Raw genomic sequence first — 26,498 nt, forward strand, 5'->3', positions numbered from 1 at the left:
ATAAGCACAATATGTACAAGTAGTATAGCACTAAATCAGTTTAACAGGTTCTACATTCTAGTGTCAGACCAATCAAAGGCTTCAATGTGTGGACTGTTGGCTATAGTGCTTTCAGATCATAATGGAATGTCATGTAGGACAGGTAAATTTCAAAATATCACAGTGAGTAGTTTTTTGGGATTTACGATTATACTGTAAATTTACAGTATAATCGTAAATCTCGAAAAACTCACTTCTAAATCTTTTGTAGTCATTTTTGTATTACTTTAGTATAAATACATGTTAATTTGGATTCATATGTTGTTTTTTTCTGACTTTATGTGAACGAAAAGACACAAATTCGCCCGTTTTCTCATTGGAAATAGTGATATTTTGCAATTTACCTGTCCTGGTCACAAAAGCAAAGTTTGTGGGGAATAATAGCCATTTTCTATACTTTTGAGGCATAAGCAATTAGGAAATAACACTTACTACCCAGGAACAAAAATTGTGTTACATAGTGTAATATGAGTTCTGCTTGTTGTCACCATATGTGTTCTCCCTTTGAAGTGCTATTAAAAGGACTTGACTGTACTATCAAACTGCCAGTGGTGCTTTCAAATTACGTGGTTTCAAAAGACAAAAAAAAAAAAAAAAAAACAACATTTAGGCATGGTGCAAAAATATTTATTGCTAATAAACCTGGAGTCCGTTGGTGTACACTTGTTGCATATTTACAATGACAGAGTACAGAGAAAACAAAATGTGAGACAACACGTCAAAACATTCAAATAAATACAAAGGAAACTGCCACTGACCCACACTACAAAAATAACCAACTTAAAACCTTTGAACTCCCATATAGCTGAGCGAACCATTACATAAGAGAAGACAAACATTTCAAAGTGGCCCTGTAATCGCATGTATCTAGCCATTGCCTACATTGATCTTTAAAAGGAAACATTTTAAAATACTTTGCGAAATGCTACCTTTACATACGATGCTAACGGTGAATTACAGATAAACAGCCTAACAAACAAGGTTAAGCCAAGCTGGGTTTAGATGTTAAAAAAAAACAGCTAAGTGTTAAGCTTGTGTAGAGCTCTGTAGCTGACAGACAACTGTACTGGCAAGTGAAGGACTAATGGGGGATGTTGCATTAAAAGTTGTGCATACCTACCAAACCTACAGGCACGACGGCAAAAGAATGACATTTCCTACTGTGTTATAATGACATACTCAATTATGAACAGCAGTTACCCATCTTGGGGATGTTACACTTTATAAATCCAAACATTCCTTTGGTTATTTACAAGTAGTATATGGAATCTTTCTGTGAGTGAGTTTATATGGTAGCTTATACAGTAGTGTTTTAAAAATAAAGAATATTTACACACTAAGACATGCGAGTCACAGGAACTGTAATGCATGGAATGCAATTTCTAGACAAAACATGAAAACCTAATATGTTAAATATAAGATGTTTGTAGTAACCAGTGTAGCGTTCTAGATGATTACATTCTGTGCTAAAATATAGCGCCCTCTAAACATGCAGCAAAGCTTATAGACAGAACAGCATTATAATTTTTTTGTGTCTTTGTTGTCAAACAGGCGAAGTCTCTGCTCAGCAGTCAGACCTTCTTTGAGACTCTGCAAATAAAGACAAAGTCATGTTAGTGCAATGCAAACTGCAAGACGTAACACTGACACTTCTTAAACTTAAATGGAAGACCACTTTGAACAAATAGTGTAAGGTATACTTATTAAATCAGACAAAACTAGAACCAAATAACTAAGTTAAACATTTCAAATCCTCTTAAGCACCCTCAATGTTTTCTTTATTTTATTTTTTTTATTATTTTGGAACATTAACATTTTCTTTTCCTCCTTTCAAAAAAATCAGAGTTCACTGAAGAATGGATGATACACTTTGAAAATATGGCCCTTAATGATGGATCGATTTAATATCATATAATGTGTTCTATGATTATACAGTTTATGCTTATATCATTATTTACCCAGCTTGCTAACTAGTGCAGCATAAATGTCCCTTTTACAACCCCTGGGGTCTACATCTGGTGAGCCTGCAAGTGAAGCCCCAGCAATGAAATATTTACTGTGGTAGTGTGATAGGCTATCTTTGAAGGAATTAGCTTGTCTACCAACACATTATTATTTTTGTCTTAATGTGAGTGACATCTTTAAATAATTTCAATCTTCAGTTTGTTATTTAGCATGCAACAAATGTGAAGATGATATTGTTTAAGAAAAAAAAAATGACCTTGAGTAGGTCTACACAGGGTTCAATGCAGAAGAAACAATTTGAATGAGGCCAGGTAAATAGTGATAGCATGCACAGAAATACAGAATAATAAAAAGTACACAGAAGAGAATTTTAGACAGGTAATAAATCAGACATGAATAATATTTTCAAAAGACACATTCCTTCAAGTTTCATTTGTTTTTCCATTAATAAGTTAATACAATGTAAATACGCATGCTTGTTACACCAATATACACTTCAGAACAAGTAAATGAATATGATAGTTTTCTTTTAAAGACTGCCTACACTTCTATCACAATCCCTATGTTATACCCCAATAACAAGACAGACACACTTCACAAAATTGTATATCTGGAGGTTGCAAGTAAGAAGTCAAACAGCAGGTTCTTCTTTTTTTGTTTGTTATATCAAAAACAAATAAGTAAAAATTACAACCTATGAAAAAATACTGATAACAATGTAAGGATACTGACTTGTACCAACTTGTGCCTACACTGGAAATAATTACTATGGGACTCTACACCTCTGACTCAGCTTGTATAATGGGTGGATTCATAAATTATAAATATTATACCTGCCAGAAGTCCACGCATTACAAAAATATATCAGTTTGGAAAATTATACAAGGCAAATAGTTTACTGTTGGTTATAGATCTGTAGATGCATGAATAGTATGTGTGTGTGTGTGTGTGTGTGTGTGTATATATATATATATATATATATATATATATATATATATATATAGTGTGTGTGTATGTATGTATGTGTGTGTGTGTGTGTGTATATATATATATATATATATATATATATATATATATATATATATATATATATATATATACACACACACACACACACATACATACATACATACACACACACTATATATATATATATGTACAGTACCAATCAAACTTAATCCCCTTAGAAGGTGCAAATGGTATGCTAAGAAGGGCCTCTTATTGTTCCCAAACAGTATGTATGTATGTATGTATGAAATTAGACATGGACAGATAGTGTATTTAATTATACTATTTTATGTTTGTTTATGTTTGGTATGCTAAATCAATCAATGCCCCAGTTAGTGTGCATAGAAATATATTTTATCTATGGAGGCAATCAACACATTTGATTGATTGATTGATATTTTCAAGAGGCACAGCACAAACTCTACTCAAGCTACTGTATAGCTATTATAAAGTTTGTTATTTTTAAAGCTCTGGATTTAAATACAACAATCAGTGATGTGCTGCTTCCACATGGAGTCTGACTTCAAATCAGTAATATTTAATACCAAAAATGATTTAATTAGATATAAGGATTGTGGGGTTATCCAGACTGTAGCATGTTGTATAACAGCAGGATATCATTATTTAGAATCCCAATGAAAGTGAATAGCAGAGAGATTCCACTTATCACGTATTCACGCGTACAAGTTTCTGTTAGTTGATGCAGGAGGGTGTTTGAACATGTCCTCCTTTGATTGAATAGCTCATAAGAATAACCTCTCTACTTGCAGAGAGCGAAAGCCTAACACAGAACACACAGCTCATTGCATAGTAAGTGAAAACAGATCATTATAACTTGGAGGAGATAATTTCTGTAACGTGGGACTTGGCTGGTAATTGCCACACCTTACAATGTTTTTTTTAAATTGAAGAAACACAAAGTGTAATGAGATTTTCAAACTGAACAAAAATAACATCTGGGAATAAAGAACAGGATCTGTTACTGGATAAATCTAGGAGCAGAACATGCAGCTTTTGTCTGCAATGTTTAATGAGACAAAAGCACCAAGGCTTGGGCAAAACACAACAAAAATAAAATGATATCAACCTACCACATTAATGGCACCAATAATTATCCAGACAGTTTTACTAAACTTAAATTTTACTAAAGAATAAGAGTTTAAATTAGCACAACCTTTAACGCATGCTATTTAAAAAAAATTATTAATGTCAATTGAAAAACATTTCAGACAATTTAAGTGTGTGTATTAGTTATATCTAGTACACGAAACTTAGGCTAACTAACTGTCAGAATACTATTAAGTGCCACTGTTTAGAACGTTCTGCCGAACAGATTTAAAATCCTTTGCCCCTCTGAGCAGGATAGTACCTACAGCTATTTCTAAACAGTCAAACCTGTATTAAAGACCACCATTCTATATTAAATCAGATACGTTACATGGTACAAGCCTTACAAGAGAACAGTTGCATTTTCCCGGCAGTTTTTTTTTTTTTTCGTAGTGTGTCCAATTACCTTACCTTACCCCCCCCCCCCCCCCCCCAAGCAGTGAGCTACTGGCCTCTGGAGGACAAAGACTAGCCCTGCATGTGCTCCACAGAGCAAAGGGATGCTCCCCTGACATTATGACCTTGCCCACCACACTGGCTTTACCAGGCCACTCAGGGGAGTCCCTTGAGTGAATATTTATAGTCAAATAGATGTTCAGATGGTCTCTTACAAGCAGGTTTGACTGTAGATACTATGTACAGTAGACTATATAAAAAGTATTTGGAAACACACTGATAAACACACTAAGCAAATGCTGCTATGTATCACAACAAGTTTTTGTTTTAAACCCAAGCTAAGAACAATCCCCAAGAAAGGCAGTGCATTGTTAGTGAATGGAAGCACACAACGGCTTGGATTAAATGCAGCTTTTCAGATAGTTTACCTAAAGGAAGAGTCACTAGGTATCAATCAGCAGGCAGCTCTAGCTATCCCAGGGCATGTCTCGACTCACAGACTACAGAAGACAAAGGGAGGAAATGCACCAGCCAGTGTTAAGTATCAAAAGAACAGTTCCTTCAAATACATACAGCTCTCAGTAAAAGGTTACATCAGTAAGCGGGTAAAGGATGCTCACTGTAACAGGTTAAACTTACCACACCAAGTATGTATGTATGTATTTATTTATTTATTTTAAGTTTTAACCACTTTGTATTAGACAGTAATTCCTTCAGGCTAATCTGTGTCTATCCTGTTAGGATTGATATTGATATCCTGTTACAATTGATATCCTGTTACAATTTTTTAAATAATAAATAAAAAAACAGTCCTTGCATCCATTTTGAATATAAAAAGATGTAAGCTTGTTTTTAAATTTGAAGAATTTTGACTTAAGACCAACCTTTTGACAAAAACCTTAGCTATCATTTTATTTTGATTTCAACATTAAAAGTGTTTGAAGTTACTAATATGTGCGTCTCACATATCATTCAAATTTACCTCATGAACTTCCCTTAGCACAGACACAAAGCCTTCTGATCTCTCAAATTTCATACAGGAATACACATTATGTGCTGTTAATGTAAAGAAGCGGGTTTAAGGCTTAAAATACGAATCAAACGGCTGCATCTGGCATATTTTTATTGCATTAACTGGCAGCCTTTAGGAATACTGTAGGTAGCTGTTTGAATATTCATAGATTCATGCTGACTGCTGATCTATTAAAAGGTAGAAGAAATTGGGTGTACAAGTTTTTCGCAACACCTTTATTAAAATGTATTTTTTAAAACGTCTCAAAATGGTTCACAACAATACTTTACATAAGTGGGTAAGAAATTGACTTAATTTTGTACACTCTATTCTACCTTTAAACTTGGGAGAAACACAAACATATAGCCGGTTCTGTTTGAAAAAACAAATAAAAAAGAATCCGCTACCAGACTCAGCTTATGAACTGAAAGTTATGGAAAATAATAATGTGATACCTATGTATATCTGTATTACACAGAACTTGAATATTAGCTAGACAATCTGACTTTCATTTTGGTTCTATTGGAAAAACTAGCATGAAACCTAGTGATGTGCTTGCAGAAAAACACACCTTGTGTAGTGTTAGAACAGGACTAAACAAATACTTTGTTATCCACGGGCCTCATTTTTAATTATGTTTGACTGTGCAAACATATCAATATACAAGACCTTTTGGATGCTTGTATGCTTGTCTGTACAGCACTTGGTACTGTATAGATTTTGAACAGCGTCAACATAGTTAAACCTATAAAACGTGTGCAAATGACTTTTACACTGGCTTCTTTACTAGGACCTGTACCTAATAACGGGTTGAGTCACCTGATCACAGCATGTCAGGGACTCCACAAGGTCTTGGAAGGTGTCTTCATGGGGCCGTTTTTTCAAAAAGTAATCTGGATAACATTATATCCGGATTTTGTAATCCTATATTTTGGGATCAAGCAAACAAATTTCATAATCTGGATAGCAGTGACATTTTCTGAAAAAAAAGAAACGGATCAAAACGATCCAGACAAACATCTCGATCACAAAATTCAGGATTACAAAATCCGGATCACTTTGATCCAGATTACAAGTTTCCCTTTGTACTGAATGTGCACCCACTATCACGTCTCTTTTGAAGGCAGTTAGACCTTTGCTTTTCCCCCCATTTCTGGCAGACTGTTTGCTACTGTGCTGAACATATCACATACCTCATTTGCATCTTGAATTCAGGTTAGATACCAAATCGAAATCAATAGACAGGTCCTAATGAAGTGGCTAGGTCAGTGTTTCAACAAAACAATACAAGTGTTTAGAAGTAACCGCAGGTATTTCATAAACAATAGATAAAATTACTTACTTTTGACCTCATTGTCCGTTCTGACCGTTTAGCTGCTGCTGCCATCTTCAGGATATCTGGATTGCTTTTCGACTTCATGATATCTGACAGAAAAAAAGGATATTGTCATATATTATTTCAAAGGCACATCGATACACTGTAAAAAAATAAAACGGATTGTAACTACAAAAAATGTTCGGTTTACTTGTAAAAGCGCAAAAAACCACATATATACCCCACACCCGTTAGCTGCTAAATGATTCCTTTGAAGTCTTACCATAACCACTGCATTCCATCTTCTCTACGGACTGTTGCCCCAGTGCCTCATGAGCAAGCTGTAACTGCTCCTTCAAGCGATTTAGATCCCGCTCGGCTTTGGCTTTCAAAATACTCAGCTCTGTGTAAATATCTTTATATTTATCTGTTGTGTACTTCTTGTCCTAAAATTTAGCAAACAAACAAAAACAGGTTTAGCTATTCATATACTATTATAAATCTCCTGCTCCTGTATACATATGTGATCACTGGCACAAAACATATAAAACTTCTGCTGTTTAGATTAACTGATTAGATGCAGGGTGTTTCTGCAAAATTCTAGTTTTTAAAAAAAAAAAAAAAAAAAATACAAGTTGCTAAACGCATTTGATAAAAACTTGCTTAGCAAGCCTTGCACATTTTGCAAGTTATTTTTATTGGAATGGTTTTGTAATTATTTAACACACTTACTCGTTGGGCTGCCTGTAGTTCATCTTTGAGGGAATTGATTTCCTGTTTCAGATATTGTGCTTCCGATTCCTTTACCCGCAACATGACCTAAATGAAATGTCTTTGATTAAACACAGTACAAGACTGTTGCAGACATGGTGTGTGTACATCTCAGGAGGGTCTTTGTTTTATTCCACAGTGAGTGTCAAAACATTCTACTCCAAATACAGTGAACATATGTTTTATTTATATAATGAGCAAAAGTTTAAAGTGAATTTCTGAAGTTGGGAGGTTTTAGACATGATACGGATATGCAACTGCGAGTAAATGTAACATCCTGACACAATTACAGTTGCAGAATAGAAATTACAGCTGTGTTTGCTTGTTTGTCGGCTTTAGGACTCTTTTCAGAAGCAGACCCCAGTGGTTGAAGAGATTTTTTCTTCAGGAATAAATAGTGATAATAGGATGTTATGGTTAAGAAAACCATTATTATAAAATTGGTTTGATCGAATTACATTTTTATACATTGTCTTGTCAATGTTTGATTGCCCCATTGCTTTGGAAAATAAAAACATTGGCCTGTCAGACTGTAGGGCTAAAATTCCTTTTAAGTAATGGGTCAATGCTGACATCTAGTGGACTAATTTGGTAAAAACAAAAAAAAATTACTGTTGACACTGTCAATATGGGTTTCTGTAATTATAAACACAGGTATCCCATTGGATTCTGAATTGGTCTTGACAATTTCCATTATAAAATGAAGATTTCCCCAGGTGGTTTCCCTTCTAAAAATACTGTCTGAAGTCTTACCTCTAAGTGGTACACCTCCGTGCCTTGTATTAATGCACCGGTATCTCCGCCATCCTCATTGGTTACCCTTGATCTCAGCTGTGTTATTTCAGCAGCCAGGCGATTGTTCAGTTCCTGTAAAATTAGCAAGGCTATTGTTTACACTAGTGGTATTAAAAAACACATATGACAAGGAGCAGCAAATAATATGCCCTGTCATATTCACAGTGACATCTCGGTTGCAGTATTTACAGTATATAACTAAAACATACAGTTATTTAGAAAACTGGTTATCTAGAAGGGCATACAGAGACAGACATCATATACCACCCCCCCAGCTTCTGATACAATAACATGTGCCACATGAGACATGTGTGTAGATGTACATGCAATCGACTCCACTATATGCCTGATGCCACGGACATGCGTCCAGCTGGGGAGAACAAGAAAATGTTTAAAAGTGGCTAAAACAATACTCCACATTTAATATGTTGGAGCTAGCAAAATAAATCCATCGAATCTTACCTGTCGTGCACATTCATTAACTAATTATGTCTTAAATGTGCAGTTTTGAAAGAAAATCTGTATATTTCAAAATATGACATCAGGAACTAAACTAGGTTAAAGAAAGTTGTTGGTTTGTTTGTCTTGCTTTCCAGGTATCTGTTCGGAAAGAAGCCCCTAAAGGAGTGTGGCAAATGTCTAGGGAAATGACCCAGAAAGTTTAAGATAGTGTAAAAGCATAGCTTGCAAACAGAATTTTCATTATTACTCATTATTACATATTATGTTTTAAAATTAGTTTATTTCACACTTGAGACCTATATAATGAATGGATGTGAATGGTAGTGAAAATGCAAGCTAGAATCACTTTAAAGTTACAAGGAACCAAATACATATCTTCCTGTTTAGAGAATGGCATTAGTACTAGACTGGGAGAATGTGATAACGGACACGAAACATGAATTAAAGCACAGCCCATACCTGATTGTGTGCATTGAGCTCTTGGTTTTCTCGCTGACACTGTCTCAAGGCCTGCCTCTCTGCCTCCAAGGCCTGGGCGAGGTGTGCGTTCTCCAGACACTTCTGAGAGTACTGCTCTGAGAGCACCTCAATCTCCCGCTGGAACGAGGCCAGCTCCTCCCTGTCAAACAAACACACACACCAGCCTTTAAAACACACACGGGCACATTTTCCATTTACTTTTTCAAAAGATTTTCCCCCACTGCCAGGATGATTCGTTTTCCAGGGTTTTTTAAGAAGCTACAGTATATCACACTCAAACAGAACATTATAACTGATGTGGGCGCATAAATGAGTTTCAGCAAATTAATGATTTCAATTGGAAAGTGTTCTTCAACAACAGCATATTTGTTCGTCCCATGTTGTTATGGTGCATCCTGTGACTGCAACAGTTAATTTCTTCCAGCAATATTTTTAACTTTAAAAGACTGGCATCATAAATCCAGATTAGCACTAATCTTCCCTACCTAAAATAACATTAATCAGCGATACTCAGGGTATGCGCAACCAACCACAAAAGTTGAAACCACTGTGATTGTACTGTGCACATTTATTATGAAACCTAAAGTACAGCTCTTCTACAATCAGACCAAAAAGCAGAATCTGCACTGGCTTCCTGTTTCCCAGAGCATGAGACACCTACTTAATCACTAGTGTTCTGATTTATCCTTGTATTCCTGGTTGTGTTCTACGCCCTGCAGAACTCCTCCATACCCGTCTATCGCTGATTAAGCCAAATACTCGTTCTTCTACATTATGCAGATATTTTCCTTTTTTTGTTGTTCTTTTCCTGCTGTAGTTGCTTGATCACCTACAACAATCAAGCTGAGGGCACAGAGTACTGGGGAGCCTTGTTATATAAACATCAATCAAGATAAACAAATGGAAATCTAGGAGGCCCTGTACATAACAGTCTTGTCTACCAGAGTTCGTGGAGAGAGAGAGAGAGAGAGAGAGAGAGAGAGAGAGAGAGAGAGAGAGAGAGAGAGAGAGAGAGAGAGAGAGAGAGAGAGAGACTGCATTGAAGAAACTCACTCATGTTGTCTGCGGATTTCTTCAATGTCTGCGTTTTCTGTGCCGTTGTTTGCTTTCCGAACTTTATCTAGCTCCTTCTCCAACTCCTCTCGGTGTGCATTTTTCATTGCTTCAATAGCTGAAATGAAACACAGCTGCTTGAAAAGTGGAACCTTCTGTTGTTCTATACCACCTGCAGTATATTTTCTTTTTTCTGATTGTACTTTAAAACAGGTACATTTCTTTTAATTATAGAAAATCTTCAGTCAATCACTTTTTGATTATTCATACCAAGTATGGCTTAAGATTGCTTGTAGCGTGCTTTTTGGTAAAACATGTTTTAAGATTGTGTTTTTTTTTTCACTTGTGTTTTATCCTCTGCCCCACTGTCAAACAGGTAACACAGCAATAACAATCCACGATGTGGTACAGAACAGAAAAGCTAGAGCACTTGTTATGTTTTTTTTTAATTTATTTTTAGCCCGAATATACCTAATGCATCTCTTAACACCTTTTGTAGAGTACCTCAGCAAGATGTTATAAAAGCTCTTGAAACCAGACCATATTTTGTACAAGCTAATTTGTCTTTAGAGGAATTTACCAGAAATAATGAACAATTAATGACAGGATTGTGATGAAGCCAGTTGATAAGGCTGGAGCGATTGTTGTTCAGAACGTAGATAATTATAGATCTGAAATACATAGCAAGTTCTATAGAAAACTGGAGAATGATCCAACGACACTTTTTCAACAAAAAGTTTGTACAGTGGAATGTCGTATATGCGACCGTTACATAACTGACCTGATCAATTAATTGCCTTGCTAAATAAATGAATAAATATTAAAAGTTGGCTACGAGATTAATGGCATTGGCAGCAAATGCAGCTTCCGTGATGGAAACAGAAAGAAAGCGTTATAGCAATCAGTTTTTTAGTGTGTTCCCCTTTAAGAGAGGCGGGCTGTATACGTGTGTAGTAATGACGTTTCAATACACCAGTCGAGAAAGCTTTATATGATGAAGCACATGCTTGCAGATATTGGCAGTGTGTTGTTGTAGCTTTTAAATGCATTTGAATTAAACAAAGCAAGCTTCATAAAAACAATGCTTACTGACTGTTTGTTTAAAATAGCCGAAGCAATATTCAAACGGAGCTGCTTATCGTCTGTTGGCAATATCAAGAAAGAGCGCAAAGTACCGTGACAGAGATATTAAGAAAGCAGAACCAGGGAAGCAGGGACTAGAGTTAAGAGAAAGTCATCAGTTGCAGGTTACTGTACATTTACCATTTGTTTTGTATTAAAAAAAAAAAAGCTTTGCGTGGAGATGGCTTATATCAACACTGAGTATTTGTAGCCTAATTAATCTCGTTTACATTTTTGTTTGTTCACTAACCTATTTATGGATGTGTAAATGCTTTATCTACAGACATTTGCAAATCCGACTTTTTCACATATCCACCTAAACCCCAGTCGAGTATACAACATTCTATTGAACTTATTTGGAAACGACAAAAGAAAAACTTTGGATTACCAAGGCAGAGTTTGCATTTTTACGTTGTTTACATCCTATTCGACCCGTCTTTTGTACTTTACCAAAAATACACAAAAGGAAGAGGTAGGCCAGTTGTGGCAGATATAGAACGTCTCTTAGAACCTTTATCTAATTATGTTCAGACTCGCCTTCGTATATTAGACATTCTACAGATATAATAAACAAAATAACAACTTTAGAAAATCTTCCAAATGAAACATTACTGGTTAAAAGATGCACCTTTGGTAATTTTCAAGAGGTCCAAATCAACGGGATAAATTGGTACATGCAAATCTTCAACAAAAAAGAAAAATTGCAATGCAAACTGTGTTAACCCTAATACTGAACGGGAACTATGTAGTAACTGTGCTCAGTGTAATAATACCATTAAAACCACATTTCTTTTTGCCATCCTTTAACCAGCCAGCTGCTTATCCTGCGATTTCCACATGGAGCTCATATTCCTGTGAGAATAGTGTGCAGGCGCTTATATGTGCACCTGCAAAGTTTAAAACGTCTTTTTAACATGCTTCAATGAAAAAATAAGAAAACTGTATTGTAAAAGTGTATGCAGTTTTGTTTTTTACTGGCAGATGGCAGCAGGCCCTAAGAAATGTGCTTGATAGACCGGATTACCTGTATACACACAGCTGAGAGTGAAAAATGGATGCCTCTGTGTCTACAGATAATAAAAACGAGCAGCTTTCTTTATTTATTTGTGTTACAGGTTGTAGGGAAGCCTTGTCAGGTTTGGTACTGGTCAAAAGGACCTATTTATTCATTGTACCGACACTTCACAGATAATAATTCATATAACAGCGCTATACACCTGTGCCTGAAACAGGGTTAGATACTGTATATGACATGACTGAAAATTTGCGACGCAAGTTTTCTGATGTATATGTGCTAGAGAAAGCATGACGAGGCTTTGAAGTGCATCTGCACACAAAAAAAAATAATTCTAAAAAGTGATATGCCTGCACAAGTATTATAATGTTATTATAATGTTGCCATTGTAAAAAAAAATGTTATTTAACTTATATAATGCTGCCATTGGGGAAACATGTCATGTTATGATCAATATTATAATATGTTATGATCAATATTATAATATGTTATGATCAATATTATAATATGTTATGATCAATATTATAATGCTACAATTGCAAACACACTGTTGTTATTTAAGTCCTATTTAAATACTGTATTTCCGTTTATCAATCACAATAAAAAAAAAAGTGTATTTAAAAAAATATAGCAAAAAATTGTTTCGAAAACTGTCCAAAATGCTTATTTGAGGTCTAAGAATGAATAATCTGCAAAAAAAAAAAAAAAAAAAAGATGGTTAAAATGGAAATTGCCTAAATAAATGGGCAGCTGGATAGTTACCAGTCTAAAAAATTCTCAAAAGATATAATTGTGTACTGCAACAAATATTATTTATATGAGAAGGTGCCCCTGTGGAATGACATACATACGCAACACTACATGGACGCTAAACAATGGATTAGTGAACATAAAAGCTCGACACATATACATGACCGGGACGATCGACTAACAGTTCAACGATCAAGGCCACGACATTCCTACTTTGAGATTCTATGGTAAGAGGAGGAAATACAGATGATGGTAGAGGAGAGAAGCTTACTGGATTTATACGTTACACACTTCGAAACCCAAAGGCCTTAATGATGAACTTGATTTGCGAGCTATGCTGTAAAAATATCATCTTACTCTTTTGAATAATTAAGGTATGAAAAGTGTGTTTAGAACCTACAAAAATGTATTTTTAGATTTTTGTAGATACACTTTATTGTCTCATATAGAAGGTTTTTTCGAATGAATGAATTACAGATTTAACAAGAGGAATGTAACAATTACTGTTACCTTGTAATGCACCGTACAGCTTTTACAACAGTCTGTTAAAGTTTCTGAATTTTTACAAATAAGAATTTATGCTTTAATTTAGTAAATCGGTATTTTCCTGGTAATTTAACTTTAAGTTTGTCCTTTACTGTCAATTATATGTTTATTTTACTATTTGCATTTTGGAAATTATGTACTTATTAATCTATTAAGCTTGTCGATTGATTTGTAACACGTGCATATCCTCTTAAACCTAATGTGTTTATACTGCAATAATTCGAAGCCTACAACTAGTTTTCAGATGGTTAATTTAAGATGTTAATTTGTGATACACGCGCGCCCTTTATTAATATGTGCCTACAGCTACAAGTTGTGCTCTGATGAAGATCTTACGACCAAAACCTTAGCCTCTATTTTCTTTTAAAGAAGAAAAAAAGTGAGATTTGGCAAAATACAGGTGTGCGGGAGTGTCCTATTTTTCATTCTGACATGCGGTCTCCTACTCACCTGTGATGAGACTAATCAGGAGTGCAGATGTTTCATTTATTTTGATAATCCGTACAATGATTTAGAGGACAGATCTCAAACCCAACTGCACTAGATTTTGAAAAGAGCTTTGAAACAGACTTTAAAGGTTTATGTGTAAAAAGCTACATCTGTCAGGACCCAGCTACTTACTCTTTAAAGGCAGGTAGGAGCTCTTCAATAGGGTTGAATCTATGTTTTGAGTACATTTTAGAAATCAGTTTGGTAAATGCTAACTGAATATGTTCTCAAGGTCTAGTTTATCAATTACTTAGTTTATATGCAGTCTATCAGTTCATAAAATCGAATCCCAAACCCTTCACACATTGTGCATGTGAACCAGTTTGGAGCTGGAGTTGGATCGGGGTTTGACTCGGTCCCATCCCCCCCGCCCCCCCAACCCACCAACCCGAATGAGTTTGCATACAAGCACAGTCATTGTAGATAACGGTTTCTTGAACCAGAAGCAACGGATAAAACCAATAACCCTCTGGGTTTTCATTTTCTACTTAAAAGGCTATTTCTCAAGTCCCCACCAGATATAGTGGCAGCCGTCTCTTCATTCAATAGCCTCTCTTTCTCCTCGTGCAGTCTCTCCAGCTCACGATGATGCTTCCTCTGCAGTTCCTCGACAACTTTCTGATGAGATTCTTCCATAGCAGCAAACCCACGCTCACATGTCGCCTAAAGTGATGATAAATACTTTGAGTTTTCAAGATCAAAGGGTATGAAACACTACTGTATCTTTACGCATTACAATTTTAAACAAATTTAAGGGATAACTTATGTATCATACTGCAGCCTATATTGACAAAGCTACTACTGTATATTTCCAAGAAAAAAGTAGTTTTTTTTTTAAATCAGAAATTGATTTATAACATGGCAATGCACAGATTGATATGTTTTAATTAGAACTACTTATTATCATTAGGGGATACTTTAGCATGGTAAATCATTTTATGGGGTGTCTTGTCCTCATTTACAGGGACTGAGGAACTGAAGTCTAGTTTGTGAGAATTATTTGTACATCTAGCAGTTACAAAATATCCAATGAATCCACACTTCTTCTCCGAAACTGGAAAATGATACTATCTAGTCAAAGTGTGTTTTAAACTAAAGTTGAACTAAAAATACAACGTACTTCCTTTAGATCATTAAACACACATGCCAATTACTAAAATGACTTCCTTTTTTTAACAAGTCAAGTCTGTTTCCTGCAAGCCTCCTAATGAGAGTATAAAATAACGCAGCTACTGATCTCATTCCTATACAGAAGGCCTTCCCACTGTGTCACGCCAAACTCTGGTCTCTCAGAATAGTTTCTCATCAAGCTTAATGTTTAATTTGCTGTTAAGAGATAATTTTTTTTTTTTTTGTATATGAAAATAGACACATGTATATAAACCCTAAAACATCCACTAAAAAAAAAAAAAAAACTCCAGACATCGATTACTGTTATTTCCATACTCAGAAAACTATCATCATTTTCAAAATAACTATTTTCCTTCCTACAAGTACCTTTAGAAAAATTTAAATGAATATGATTCTGAGTTAACAAATACCACAAGGAACCGAAAAAGGATGTCGACACCTCCAGAAATCTAGAGGACAGGTGGCCAAAACATTCTAGGACTAATAGTTTCATAACTTAAATAACATTCTTGATAAAAAATAAAATAAATAATAATAATTAAAAAAAAAAAAAAAAAAAAAAAAAATCTTCAAAAGAACTAGAAACTTATAAATATAAATAATACTTTCCTTTAAGTAATAAATAAATAAAAATCACCATGCAACTGAATAGTGGTCAGTAAAGTCTGATCACTTAACCAGATCACAGTAAAGCTGCGTTGCCACTTAAATTAGTTTTTTTTTTTAATGGTTATTTAACTTTTATATGGCAGCAATAAGATTTACTGAAATAATGTTGGTGCCTAATAGTGCTACGGCAATATGACGGGCGCCCAAGCAACATAATATTAAAGGAATTGTAGCAAACACAATAACCCCATAACTCTTAGCCACGTTGCACTTCTGTTAGTTTCATATGTCTCTGTGGCAGGGAGGAAGCCCTGCACGTCTAAATAAATGTATAGTATGTAAATATTATGTGTAAATATTAAATGTGTAAAGATTAATAAAAGTGTGTGTTAGCTATGGCAGGGCTGGAAGTTAAGATTACAGCTCTGGTTGTTTTGGGTGTGTTTGTGGTGGTGGTTGAAAAAATGTGAACTTGTGCAGAATGTGGCCAGGTGTGACCAGATGGTATTTAAGAGAGGCAGGAGCTCCATTGTTTGGAACTGCCTGGGAGAGACGCATGCTCCTGAAAGTTTGTTTGTGACCTCACTGCTTGGGTGAGGGTTATTTTTGTTTTCTCAATTTTGTGGTACGCGATTGTTTTGTTCCAAGCTTTATTTTGCTCTGTAAGCTGTGTTTTGATTTATTATTTTTGTTTAACAAACATGCGCCCCAGCACTTAACAGCAGTTACTGTCTCCGAGTCGCTATGCACCCAGGCATCCTGTCAGTCTCAAATGTGCAGTTTCGAAAGAAACATGCAATAGCAATTCTGCATTTTTATTATAAAACAGAAATCTGGTACTACACTAAAGCTCTCAGTTTGCTTGACTTGCTTTGCCTTCCAGGAAGTCTGTTCCTGCTTTACTTCCTTGGTCATTTGACCCCAGCAGTCTGCTGGGTCAAAGCCTGTTACCATCCTATTGAAATTACCTAAGAAGTACAAGAGAGTCTAAAAGCATGGCTTGCAAACAGAGATTTCTTCAAACTTGAGTACTAGATGTCATGTTTTAAAATGCAAACACACCTTTCTTTCAAAACTGCCCATCGGACAGCTATATAACGAATTGATTTGCATGGTGGAGAACATTTATGGAACTATTTTATTAGCTACAAGTACTTTAACTATTTTTTACAACAATGGCCAACATTTTTATATAGCATGTAGGAAACTAAAAGAGAAAGTAAAAGTCAAAGTCAATGTTAAATGCCATATATGATGCTGTCAAATTAGCATGGCACAGTTGGGAGGCTCTTTTGTGATTAACCTAAGAACTTCCAATATCCTAAAATTCCATCAAAACCTCTTTGCCATTTTTCCTCAAAACATAACCTAAGGAAGCTATAGCCTACAGGCTTTAGAAATTCTAGCGATCTTAATACGGTTACGATAGTACCAGTTTAGTTTCTACTGGATATTGTTTCTGTTAATCAAGTTTGGAGTGCAGTTATGTGTTAACGACAAAGCAGATTACTAAGGAAGGGAAAAGGTACATTTATTTTAGTACAAGGTGCAGATACAGAAGATGTACAGTAGACCCCAGTAACATCACAGCTAGAATGACCCTGATTTAGTCCGTATCCATTTTTCCTGCATGTAGATTGTCATTTGAATTCTACCAAATATATAACACACAAATCTAGTTCTATCAAAGTGATGTTAATTCATTAGGGCTCGACTGTATATGCTTTCAAAGTGTCAACAAAGGCAAGGGAAAAAGACATTAACAAAAGGCTACAAAGCAAACTCAACTTCCTGTGGAACCCATTTCAGTTATAATGATGGAGTCTACAAATTGTCGGTAACGTACAGTATTATGATAAAAACCATACTACAAAATACAATGCGTGATTTATTCTTTATATGTATTTTTAAGTATAAATAATATGTTACCGTTTTAAAATCGGATTTAAAGCTTAACACCAAGAACATTCAATGTATTACGATTAATTATTGCAGTGTAATAAAATGTGCAGCTTTGAAAAGAAACACATGCTGTAGCACACTTGTATTTTCATTTTAAAATATCTGGTACTAAATTCTCAGTTTGCTTGCCTTAATTTCAGGTAGTCTGTTACTGTTTCACTTCCTAGGTCATTCTGTAATGTCTTCTGGGTCAAAGCATGTTACTGGCTGAAAGCATGTCAGTCAAAAGGGGAATCAGCTGCTTGGTTAGTGACAGGAAAGAAGGTGTGAAGGGTTAAGGACAATTTCACTCTCCAGGTGAAATGACCAAGGAAATGCAAGACTAACAAAGTACGGCTTGCAAACACAGATTTCTTCAGTATCGTACTTGATACAATTTTTTTAAATGAAAATACATTTGAACCTTTGACACCTTTATAGGAAATTGAGGTTCCCAATAGGAAAAAATCATGGATTTTTCTTTTCTTTTTTCTTTTTTTTTCTTTTTTTAAAAACGACAACCACTGTAATATTAATCTTGCTATTCATCCATCTATTTTCCAAAATAGATGTTTAAGTGATGCAGACATTGAAGGAAGGGAAAAAGGCTTCATAGACTAGAGAAGAAATGGGCTCCTCAGTACACACTGAACACATCAGGAGACTACAAAAAACCATGCATAAATAGGGTCAACACCATGCAACACTACGGGGACATGTAGAAAGGAGAAATAATAACACGGCCACCTTCAGGTTTTCCAGGTCTTTTTCATATTTCTGCTGAATAGAGGATAAGTCTCCTTCACGTTCACGTTGCTTCATTACATCTCTCATGGTACTAATCTGAGATTCCAGCTCCCGAATCTTCTCTTTGTGCCATGAAGTGGAAGGTGTCTCATTATCTTTAGCGGTAGTTCCTTCTTCTCCCATGAGCACGACTCCCTCAGCAAGTTCTAGCTTGGCCTGCTCAACCATTTCATTTTGTAGCTTCTCGATTTCCTTTGTGTGTCTTGCTTCCAGGATCTTCCTTTCTGCTGCATATTCTTCCTGCTGCCTTATCATTTCCACCTTGTGCTTCTTTGCCAGGTTTTCCATACAGATGGTAAGGGAGTCAATTTCCTTAACATTCTCCTCTGATTTTAATTTCAGGATTTCTTCTGCCTTTGCTATCTCTTTCCTCAGTTTCTCAACCTCAAGTTCGTAGGTGTCCTTGACGTCTCTGAGTTCCTTCTTGTGCTTGGCCGCCATGTCCTGAATTTCTATTGCCTTATCCAGAGAATCAATTGGCTCTCCCTCAATGTGAATGTGCGTCATCGTTACATTCTCTTCACCTTTTGAGCTTACCAGCCCTGCTACCTCCTCTTTCACAGTCTCTAACACTGCCTTGTATTCTTTGTTTTGCATTTTTAAATCGGCACACTGTTTATGGTCTGTTTCAGTTGCTATCTGCTTAGTTTGATCCTCTTTTAACTTTGCAAGCTCTTTTTTATGCTTGGTTTCTAACCTGCAGGTGATGTACAACAGTTGGGCCTGCATTACTGCATCCTGCAAAATGGCCAGCCAACGTCCATTTGAGTCCCTTTTGCTGTCCAAACTATCGAAAAGCTTTAAAGACAAAGACATCAGCTCGTTGTTTGCAGAAGCCTGTATGCTAGATGCAATTTGATTTAGCAGGCAAACTTTCTTCTGCAGATTCTGTACAAGTTCTGTCCTAACTTGGTGATCTGTTTCATGATCGAGCCAATTGAACAAAGAAGAAACAACTTCCTCATTTTTACCTTCTGTGCTCACTTCTCTTTGAATATCCTCACTGACTTCAAACTTTAACATCCCCTGAGCCTCTGCCTGATCCTTTACAGTTTCTTCAATGGCTCCTTCAGCATTTTTAACAAGCTCTAACTGAGGCTGGTGTGCATTAGGCAGATGGAAAAGCCTATGGGCTAAAAATAACATTTTGTTTTTCACTAACACGCTATCTGATGCTTTACTCAAGTAACTGTTCAACTCATTCTCTTTCAACTCTGAAGAGCTGGTATCAGAAAGGTTTGACATATTCACCCAGAACTCCCCTTCTAGTAGTATCTTCTTGAGAAGTGACAATTCAGGGCCCTCTTCTTTGGAAGAATCTACTGTGGACCCAATACCCTTAACGGTACTCGTAAACGCATCCAGTGCCTTTTCTATTTTAAAATCTGTCTTCCCTAAAACCTCTGCTACTTTACTAAGTGCTGCCGACTCAAGTTTAATCTTTTCAACGACCTGCTTGTTCCTCTCTTCATCTGAAAGTTCTTGCTTTATTTCAGAACCATGTCCTCCCTCCTCTACACTCGCTCCCCCAATCTCTCCCTGAAGCTTTTTCATTTTATTTTCGGCCTCCAACAGCTTTTGGCCGTAGAACGTTTCACATTGTTCGTTTTTTAACATTAGTTCTCTGTATTGGCACTGAAGTTCCCTGTAAGACTGCTCTGTGGATTTAAGCTGCTTCTCCTGTTCTGACAGCGTTTCCTGAGCAACGTCCAACTGCAGAAAAATCTGTTCTTTCTCTTCTAGAAGCAGCCGAGTGCCATCTTCTGTAGATATCTGGAACCCCAGACCTTGCAGTGTTGCTTCCCTCAGCTGTAGCTTCCTTTCAGTCTCTTTCAAGCTGCTGCCCAGCACCTCTAACCTAATTACAGCTTCTTGTAACTTTTGAGATTTTTTATTCAGTTCTTTCTCATAAACCTCTTTGTCTGCCTCTTTTTCTGCCAGCCTAGCTTTGGTCTTGTTGAGCTCTTCAACAACCTGCAGATGCTGCTGCCCGCCTTGGCCATTCAACAACTCTAACTTGAGTCTTTCTATTTCCCTATCCGCTTCTGTAAGCTGGTTCATTATTTCCTGGTAGCGCTGATGTAGGACTTCGTTCTCGTTGGTTAACATTTCAATATCTTGGGCTTGCCTCTTTACTGTCACCTCGCTCAACTCCACATGCTCTTCCATCTGTCTCAAAGCTGTGCAGCTCTTTAAAGAATCTACCTTTTGCTTCTGTTCCCTACCCAGCACCCCCTCCAGATGAGCTTCATATTCCTTAACCCTTTCCTCAGCTTTCATAAGGTGGTGCTTTAGAGACTCGTTTTCAGCTATGTGCTGTTGCTTTAAGAGGTCACAGAGTTTCTGACAGCACTTTCCAGCAATCTCCGGCTTGGGTTCTAAAATTGGCTTTTTAGCATCTTCTGAATTCAATGGGGATATACTATGTAATAATTTCACAAGGTGCTTTAGAGACACAGGATTTCCCATTAGAAGACCCTCAATTTCCTTCAGTGTGTCTGCGCTGTCCTTCAGCACTATGGTCAATGCATTAGTGTTTCCTGGCAACTCCTCAACCCTGTCCTTGCTTGTTTCCTCCAGCAAGGGCTTCCGATCTTCAGTTGGGGACAGTTCTTTCCCAGGTGTCTCCGAAAGGGAGAAGCCCAGCTGAGCTTGCAGGCTGCGCTTTTTGATTTCTTGCTGTTGTAGGAGTTCTTTAGTTTCTTGGTACTTCTTTGTAAGGCTCTGGGCTTGAGAACTGAGCAGTTCCTGCCTCTGCTTCTGGGTCTCAAGTTCTGCCTCATGACCCAAAGTGGACTCCAGCTTAGAAAAGGGGGGCCAGACAGTGGTTAACATTCAGCACGAGTAAAAAGTTTATTTAATTGTAGCTTAATTTTTGCTTATTTTGGAAAAATTGCATAACTATTAAAACTTTTATTTTTGTAATATTCTCAACAATAATAAAAAAAAAAAAGTAAAACTTTGTTGAAAAAGAAGGGTCACGCTTTATTTTATGGGCCGCCTATTAACTATTAACAACCAATTAATAAACACGTTATTATACACGATTTCTTTTTCTGTCAATTGTTAGTTAATATATAATAGGCCAGCTAAAGCTGCAAACATCAGAACCTTATGGAGTATCAATTAATCTATTTGAAATCGGTTCAAATTGTTACTGCAGTAATGTTTAGCAAATTAAATCAGGTTTTTATTAGCGGGCGTCTTAACCATAAGGCAAAAGAGCTGGGCTGGTCTGCTTTCACGGTTAGAGAGCTTTTAACCTGATCTCACCGACAGGGAACAGAATCCGTTACATTTGTTTACAAAGACCTTAATGTATAACCCTTAGCTCAAAATGAACAACATTTTCTCAGAGTTAATAAACTAAAAACGTGGCCCTTAAAATAAAGTGTGACCAAATAAAGTTTTCCAGTTCTCTGCTGGAAGGAAGTCAAAATTGAAAGTATTGGAAAACAAAAAAAGAATGAATGGACTGCAGTTAGTAAATCACAACAGAACATGCATATAAACAGGTTAGAGTTTTTTTATGGAGTAAGTAATGCAAAATTAGTATTCAGTAATTGTGATTGGAAGCATACTACTACTGTCAATAGAGGTTACTGGGGCTTACTATTTAGTATACATAACTGAATACAAGAATAAGCTAAATCAGCATGTTCAGCTTTTATATTACTTGATTATCACAGGAAGATAATCTTTTTAATGTTTTTGTACGTAGATAAGTCTTGTAACAACGTTTGACCACTGTTTTTACTTACAAATATAATTCACTTGCTTTCGGTTGCAATTATGTTAAAAAATACCAGAAATACCAAAAGAAACCTGGAAAATCTAAACTCTCATAAAAAAGAAGTGTATTTTCATTTAATAAAAAATAACCATGAAAGAAACCATGCGCAAATATTTATCCATGAACATTACTGCTTTGTGGTTATGTCATATTGAGAGGTGTTGCAAAAGCCTTACAAAATTTGTTAAAAAAATAATAATAATAAAATAAAACTAACAACATATATATATATATATATATATATATATATATATATATATATATATATACACATATATATATATATATATATATATATATATATATATATATATATATATATATATATATATATATATATATAAAATTGCTGTCATTTATAAAAAATAAAAGTCAGTATTAGCTAAGGGAATTTAAAAACATAGGTTTTACTATCACAAACCTAATTTACAGAGAATGCATTTGCCATAAACGTGTATACCTTTTAATCATTCTGACCACCTTTAGTAAACCAAAACAGCATCTACAATTCCCAATACGGGAACTAACAGTTGAATTATAACCCGATTTCAAAGATACAAATACTGCAGCCTTCTGGTATGTGAAATCTATCTTGACGCGACTAATACACAATGGAAAAAACTGGTGTAAAAGTGTGATTTTCTTCGAAATATACAGAAAACTTGACCACAACATTTGGTTATATTTGTTCTGAACAGTATGAGCAATTCTACATTCATGAAATGAAACTACTGGTAAATGCATTTTTAGAAAATGGAAAATAAATGATATTATACATATGAATGTCTAGGTTGTTAATAAAACATGAATAGTTTTATCAGCATGCCGGCATTGACAGAGGAAAAACATGTTACACAATGTACACCACATATGCTGTCTTGTACATGTGACAGCAACTCCAACATTGAAAAACATGCTTTTCAGCTATAAAGCGTTAAGAGTAACCATACTAAACCAGAACTTGTTTAAATGTTATGGAGCACCTAAATAGTATAGGCGCTTGAATACAAACACTTAATTTATTTTCTAGTTGCAGACTTACAAAAGACAGCAAAAAAAATGAACAAGTAGAAGCAAATGGAATGATTCTGCTCCTTGTATGTCTTCATGCAGCTGTCCATGCAAGCTGGTTTTGGTAAGTTGTCAGTTTATAAATACGACATGCAAAGACGGTTTAAAGGAAGGAAGTCCTGTTCATATGTTTGAGATGCTGTGAGGTTGACTTACTGGTGAGATGTACCCCGCAAGGACTTGCTGCTCGCGTTCCAAAGCAGTTTTCAGCTGGGACTCCAGATGCATTTTACGCTGGTTTGACTCTGCTAGCTGCTGATGACAACTTTCCAATTGACTTTTTAGCTCTTCTACCTAAAAATCAGTTTTAAAAAAAAAAATGGAGAGAAGAATTCTTATGAAACTATCGCCATTAAAGTCAAACTGCCTTCAGACATTAAATTTACTTAAAATTGCAAATCTTTCAATGGACAAATTTTGCTTTAATGGTTTTCCTTTTCATGCACATTCATAAACCAAATGCTGGAGCACGATAAGGTGAAAGTCTCAGCAGTGTTTTGCCTCCCTAATCCGCAGGAGCACCAGAGTCAATGTGATGCTCCTGGTGGAATCCCCAGTGAAGATCAGCTACTTTGCACAGGCAGGATGCTTACCTGCACTCCTCTGACTATGAATGCAAATATTTTTTTTTAATCTGTTGACAAAAAAAAAAAAAAGCACAACAATGTGCAACACTGAGTGTTTTTCTCTAAACCTTACAGTCTGTTCAGTTACACATTCAGCAGTAAAGTGTTTTTGATATACTCACCCCTATCTTATGACTTTCTAACAGCCGTTCCAGTTCTGCTGTCTCTTTGGATTGAAACGCTGTTGCTAAAAGAACGTGCCGTTCTTTTCTAATCGGGGTCTTTTCAACCTGCTGCCAGTGCCGTTCGATTTCCTCTTGTACTTTCTGCTGTCTATCCAGTGAAGATGAGGAGCTACAACTTTCAAAGTCCGTCTTGTTAGCCTCGGGTGCGCTGGATGTAATTTCATATCTTTTCCTGCGTTCCTCGCGCCTCTTCGTCCGGTCAGAGTCCGTGAGGTTGCTCTGAAAAGCCTCAGTCTCAGATGCTCGCTGCTGCGCCAAGGCCTGGGCAATCGGCCGGAACCCAGCCCAATCGAAAGTTTTAGATCGCCCTTCTCTCCTCCTCTCGCGGATGCGGCTCTTCTTCTGCCCGGCTTCTCGCTCTACAGATGAAGCTCCAGAAGATGGCGAGTCCTGGGTCACATCTGGTTTCAACAGCGCATCCAAGGGGGTGGATGAACCATGTTCATCTGGCAGGCTTGTAATGGGAAAAAAAAATATTTAAAAACAAACAAACAAAAATACTATTTAGCATGTCACACTACAGCAGTTTGACAAATATATATTTTTTTAATATATTTTTTTTTATATAAACCCTGCTTTTCTACCCAAATTAAAACGCCAAGCTGTCCTGACTGACTTATTACTGATGAGACATCAATAAGAGTTAAATGAATGTTACCAAGCAACTGATCCCTTGAGATGAGGACCCAACTTGGCCAGCCACCGCCTGAACAATTTTACCAAAGTTGTTAATTCCAAAAAATAATAAACTACAAATAATACAATATTAAAACGTTTTATATGTTCCAACTTTTGTGGCAATATGCAAGACACCATTTTTGGAAAAAATTGTACAGCAAGTTTATAATACATTATTCAAAACACCACAGTCACCAACATAAGCAATACTGTTTATGATCACCTAGCAACATCAGGAGCAGTTGAGGGGCGGACATTTTTCATCAAGGCTTGGATCCAATTCCGTCGTATTCCAGCAGTCATGGCGGACAACGTGTACACGTCTTCTTGCGTCTGAAAAGAAGGAGCACTTCTGATGATGCAAAAAGTCAACTGTTCTTAGAAAAGAGTTGCAACAACTAAAGAGTTTATACCGATGTCAAATCCTTAAATTTTCTGAGAGAGCATCATACAGGTTATTTGACCCTTTGTCATTGTCAGCATTTTTAAAACGGGACCCTCTGAAGTTGAAAAGCTTAAAACGGCACCCCTCTGATTTAAATCATTTTAAAGACTAAATTACACTCCAGAGACCACACGTTGTTATAGGTTTCCTTTTAATAACCGTCATACGCAATATAAATAATGGCGGTATTTAGATATACCCCAGAGTATTCATTCAATTGGACTTACATGAATTTGAAAGCCATAGTTTCTTTGAACCTGGTATTCAGTGACATTGTAGCACGCAGTTAAATCAATTTCACCATCCAGGTCTGAAGCCTGAAAAAGAAAACTGAATTACTAACAGGCTGTTAAAGGTGATTACTATTAAACCACAAACAAATACAATATTATCAGAAAATTAGGCAAAACTATTTGCATATCTTATTAAAAACACAACTCACCTCCTCAGCAATTGAATCCTTATAGTATCGTAGACTGTGGTCAGTAAGAACAAACCAGTATTTCTTCCACTTGAAAAGAAACACAAATAAGCAGAAATGGCACATTTATATTATTTGTCTAAACATTGCAATATAAAAATACTATCATTTGATGACTGGGATTTTACACAACCATTTTAAACTGTATGCAAGCAAAATTACATTAAATCAAAAATAAAAAGAAACTTTAGTTAATAGAAACAGACTTGTAAGTCCTGGTATAAGCCAGGTAACACTGCTAAGAAAATAACGAGCTGCGTTAGAAAACATTTCACTCAAAGCCGAGTGCTTAGCCATTAGCCATATTGCTCCATATAAGAATAAAAGATACCTATTAGTGCCCCCTTAATCAAGTCAAGGTCAGGTTTGGTTCATAACGAGCAAAAATATACTTGTAATGTGAAAA

At 36.0% G+C, this 26,498-nt stretch overlaps 1 protein-coding gene across 1 annotated transcript in view; it reads right to left on the reverse strand.

Moving 5' to 3' along the window:
• Window positions 1–650: 650 nt before the first annotated feature.
• LOC121296241 (protein outspread-like) overlaps window positions 651–26,498 on the reverse strand; it is an 88,608-nt gene continuing 62,760 nt past the window's right edge. The window contains exons 10-23 of the mRNA XM_041221584.1: window positions 26,054–26,122; window positions 25,839–25,928; window positions 25,390–25,499; window positions 24,426–24,942; window positions 23,834–23,971; window positions 18,754–21,615; window positions 14,841–14,988; window positions 10,404–10,521; window positions 9,330–9,489; window positions 8,367–8,480; window positions 7,575–7,661; window positions 7,126–7,288; window positions 6,870–6,952; window positions 651–1,629 (exon numbers count right to left, since the gene is read on the reverse strand). Coding sequence (XP_041077518.1) covers window positions 1,558–1,629; window positions 6,870–6,952; window positions 7,126–7,288; window positions 7,575–7,661; window positions 8,367–8,480; window positions 9,330–9,489; window positions 10,404–10,521; window positions 14,841–14,988; window positions 18,754–21,615; window positions 23,834–23,971; window positions 24,426–24,942; window positions 25,390–25,499; window positions 25,839–25,928; window positions 26,054–26,122 — 4,731 coding nt within the window. The 3' untranslated portion in view covers window positions 651–1,557. The remainder of the gene's footprint in view (window positions 1,630–6,869; window positions 6,953–7,125; window positions 7,289–7,574; window positions 7,662–8,366; window positions 8,481–9,329; window positions 9,490–10,403; window positions 10,522–14,840; window positions 14,989–18,753; window positions 21,616–23,833; window positions 23,972–24,425; window positions 24,943–25,389; window positions 25,500–25,838; window positions 25,929–26,053; window positions 26,123–26,498) is intronic.

Source organism: Polyodon spathula, chromosome 21 (genome assembly GCF_017654505.1).
Source record: "Polyodon spathula isolate WHYD16114869_AA chromosome 21, ASM1765450v1, whole genome shotgun sequence".
NCBI lineage: Eukaryota > Metazoa > Chordata > Actinopteri > Acipenseriformes > Polyodontidae > Polyodon > Polyodon spathula.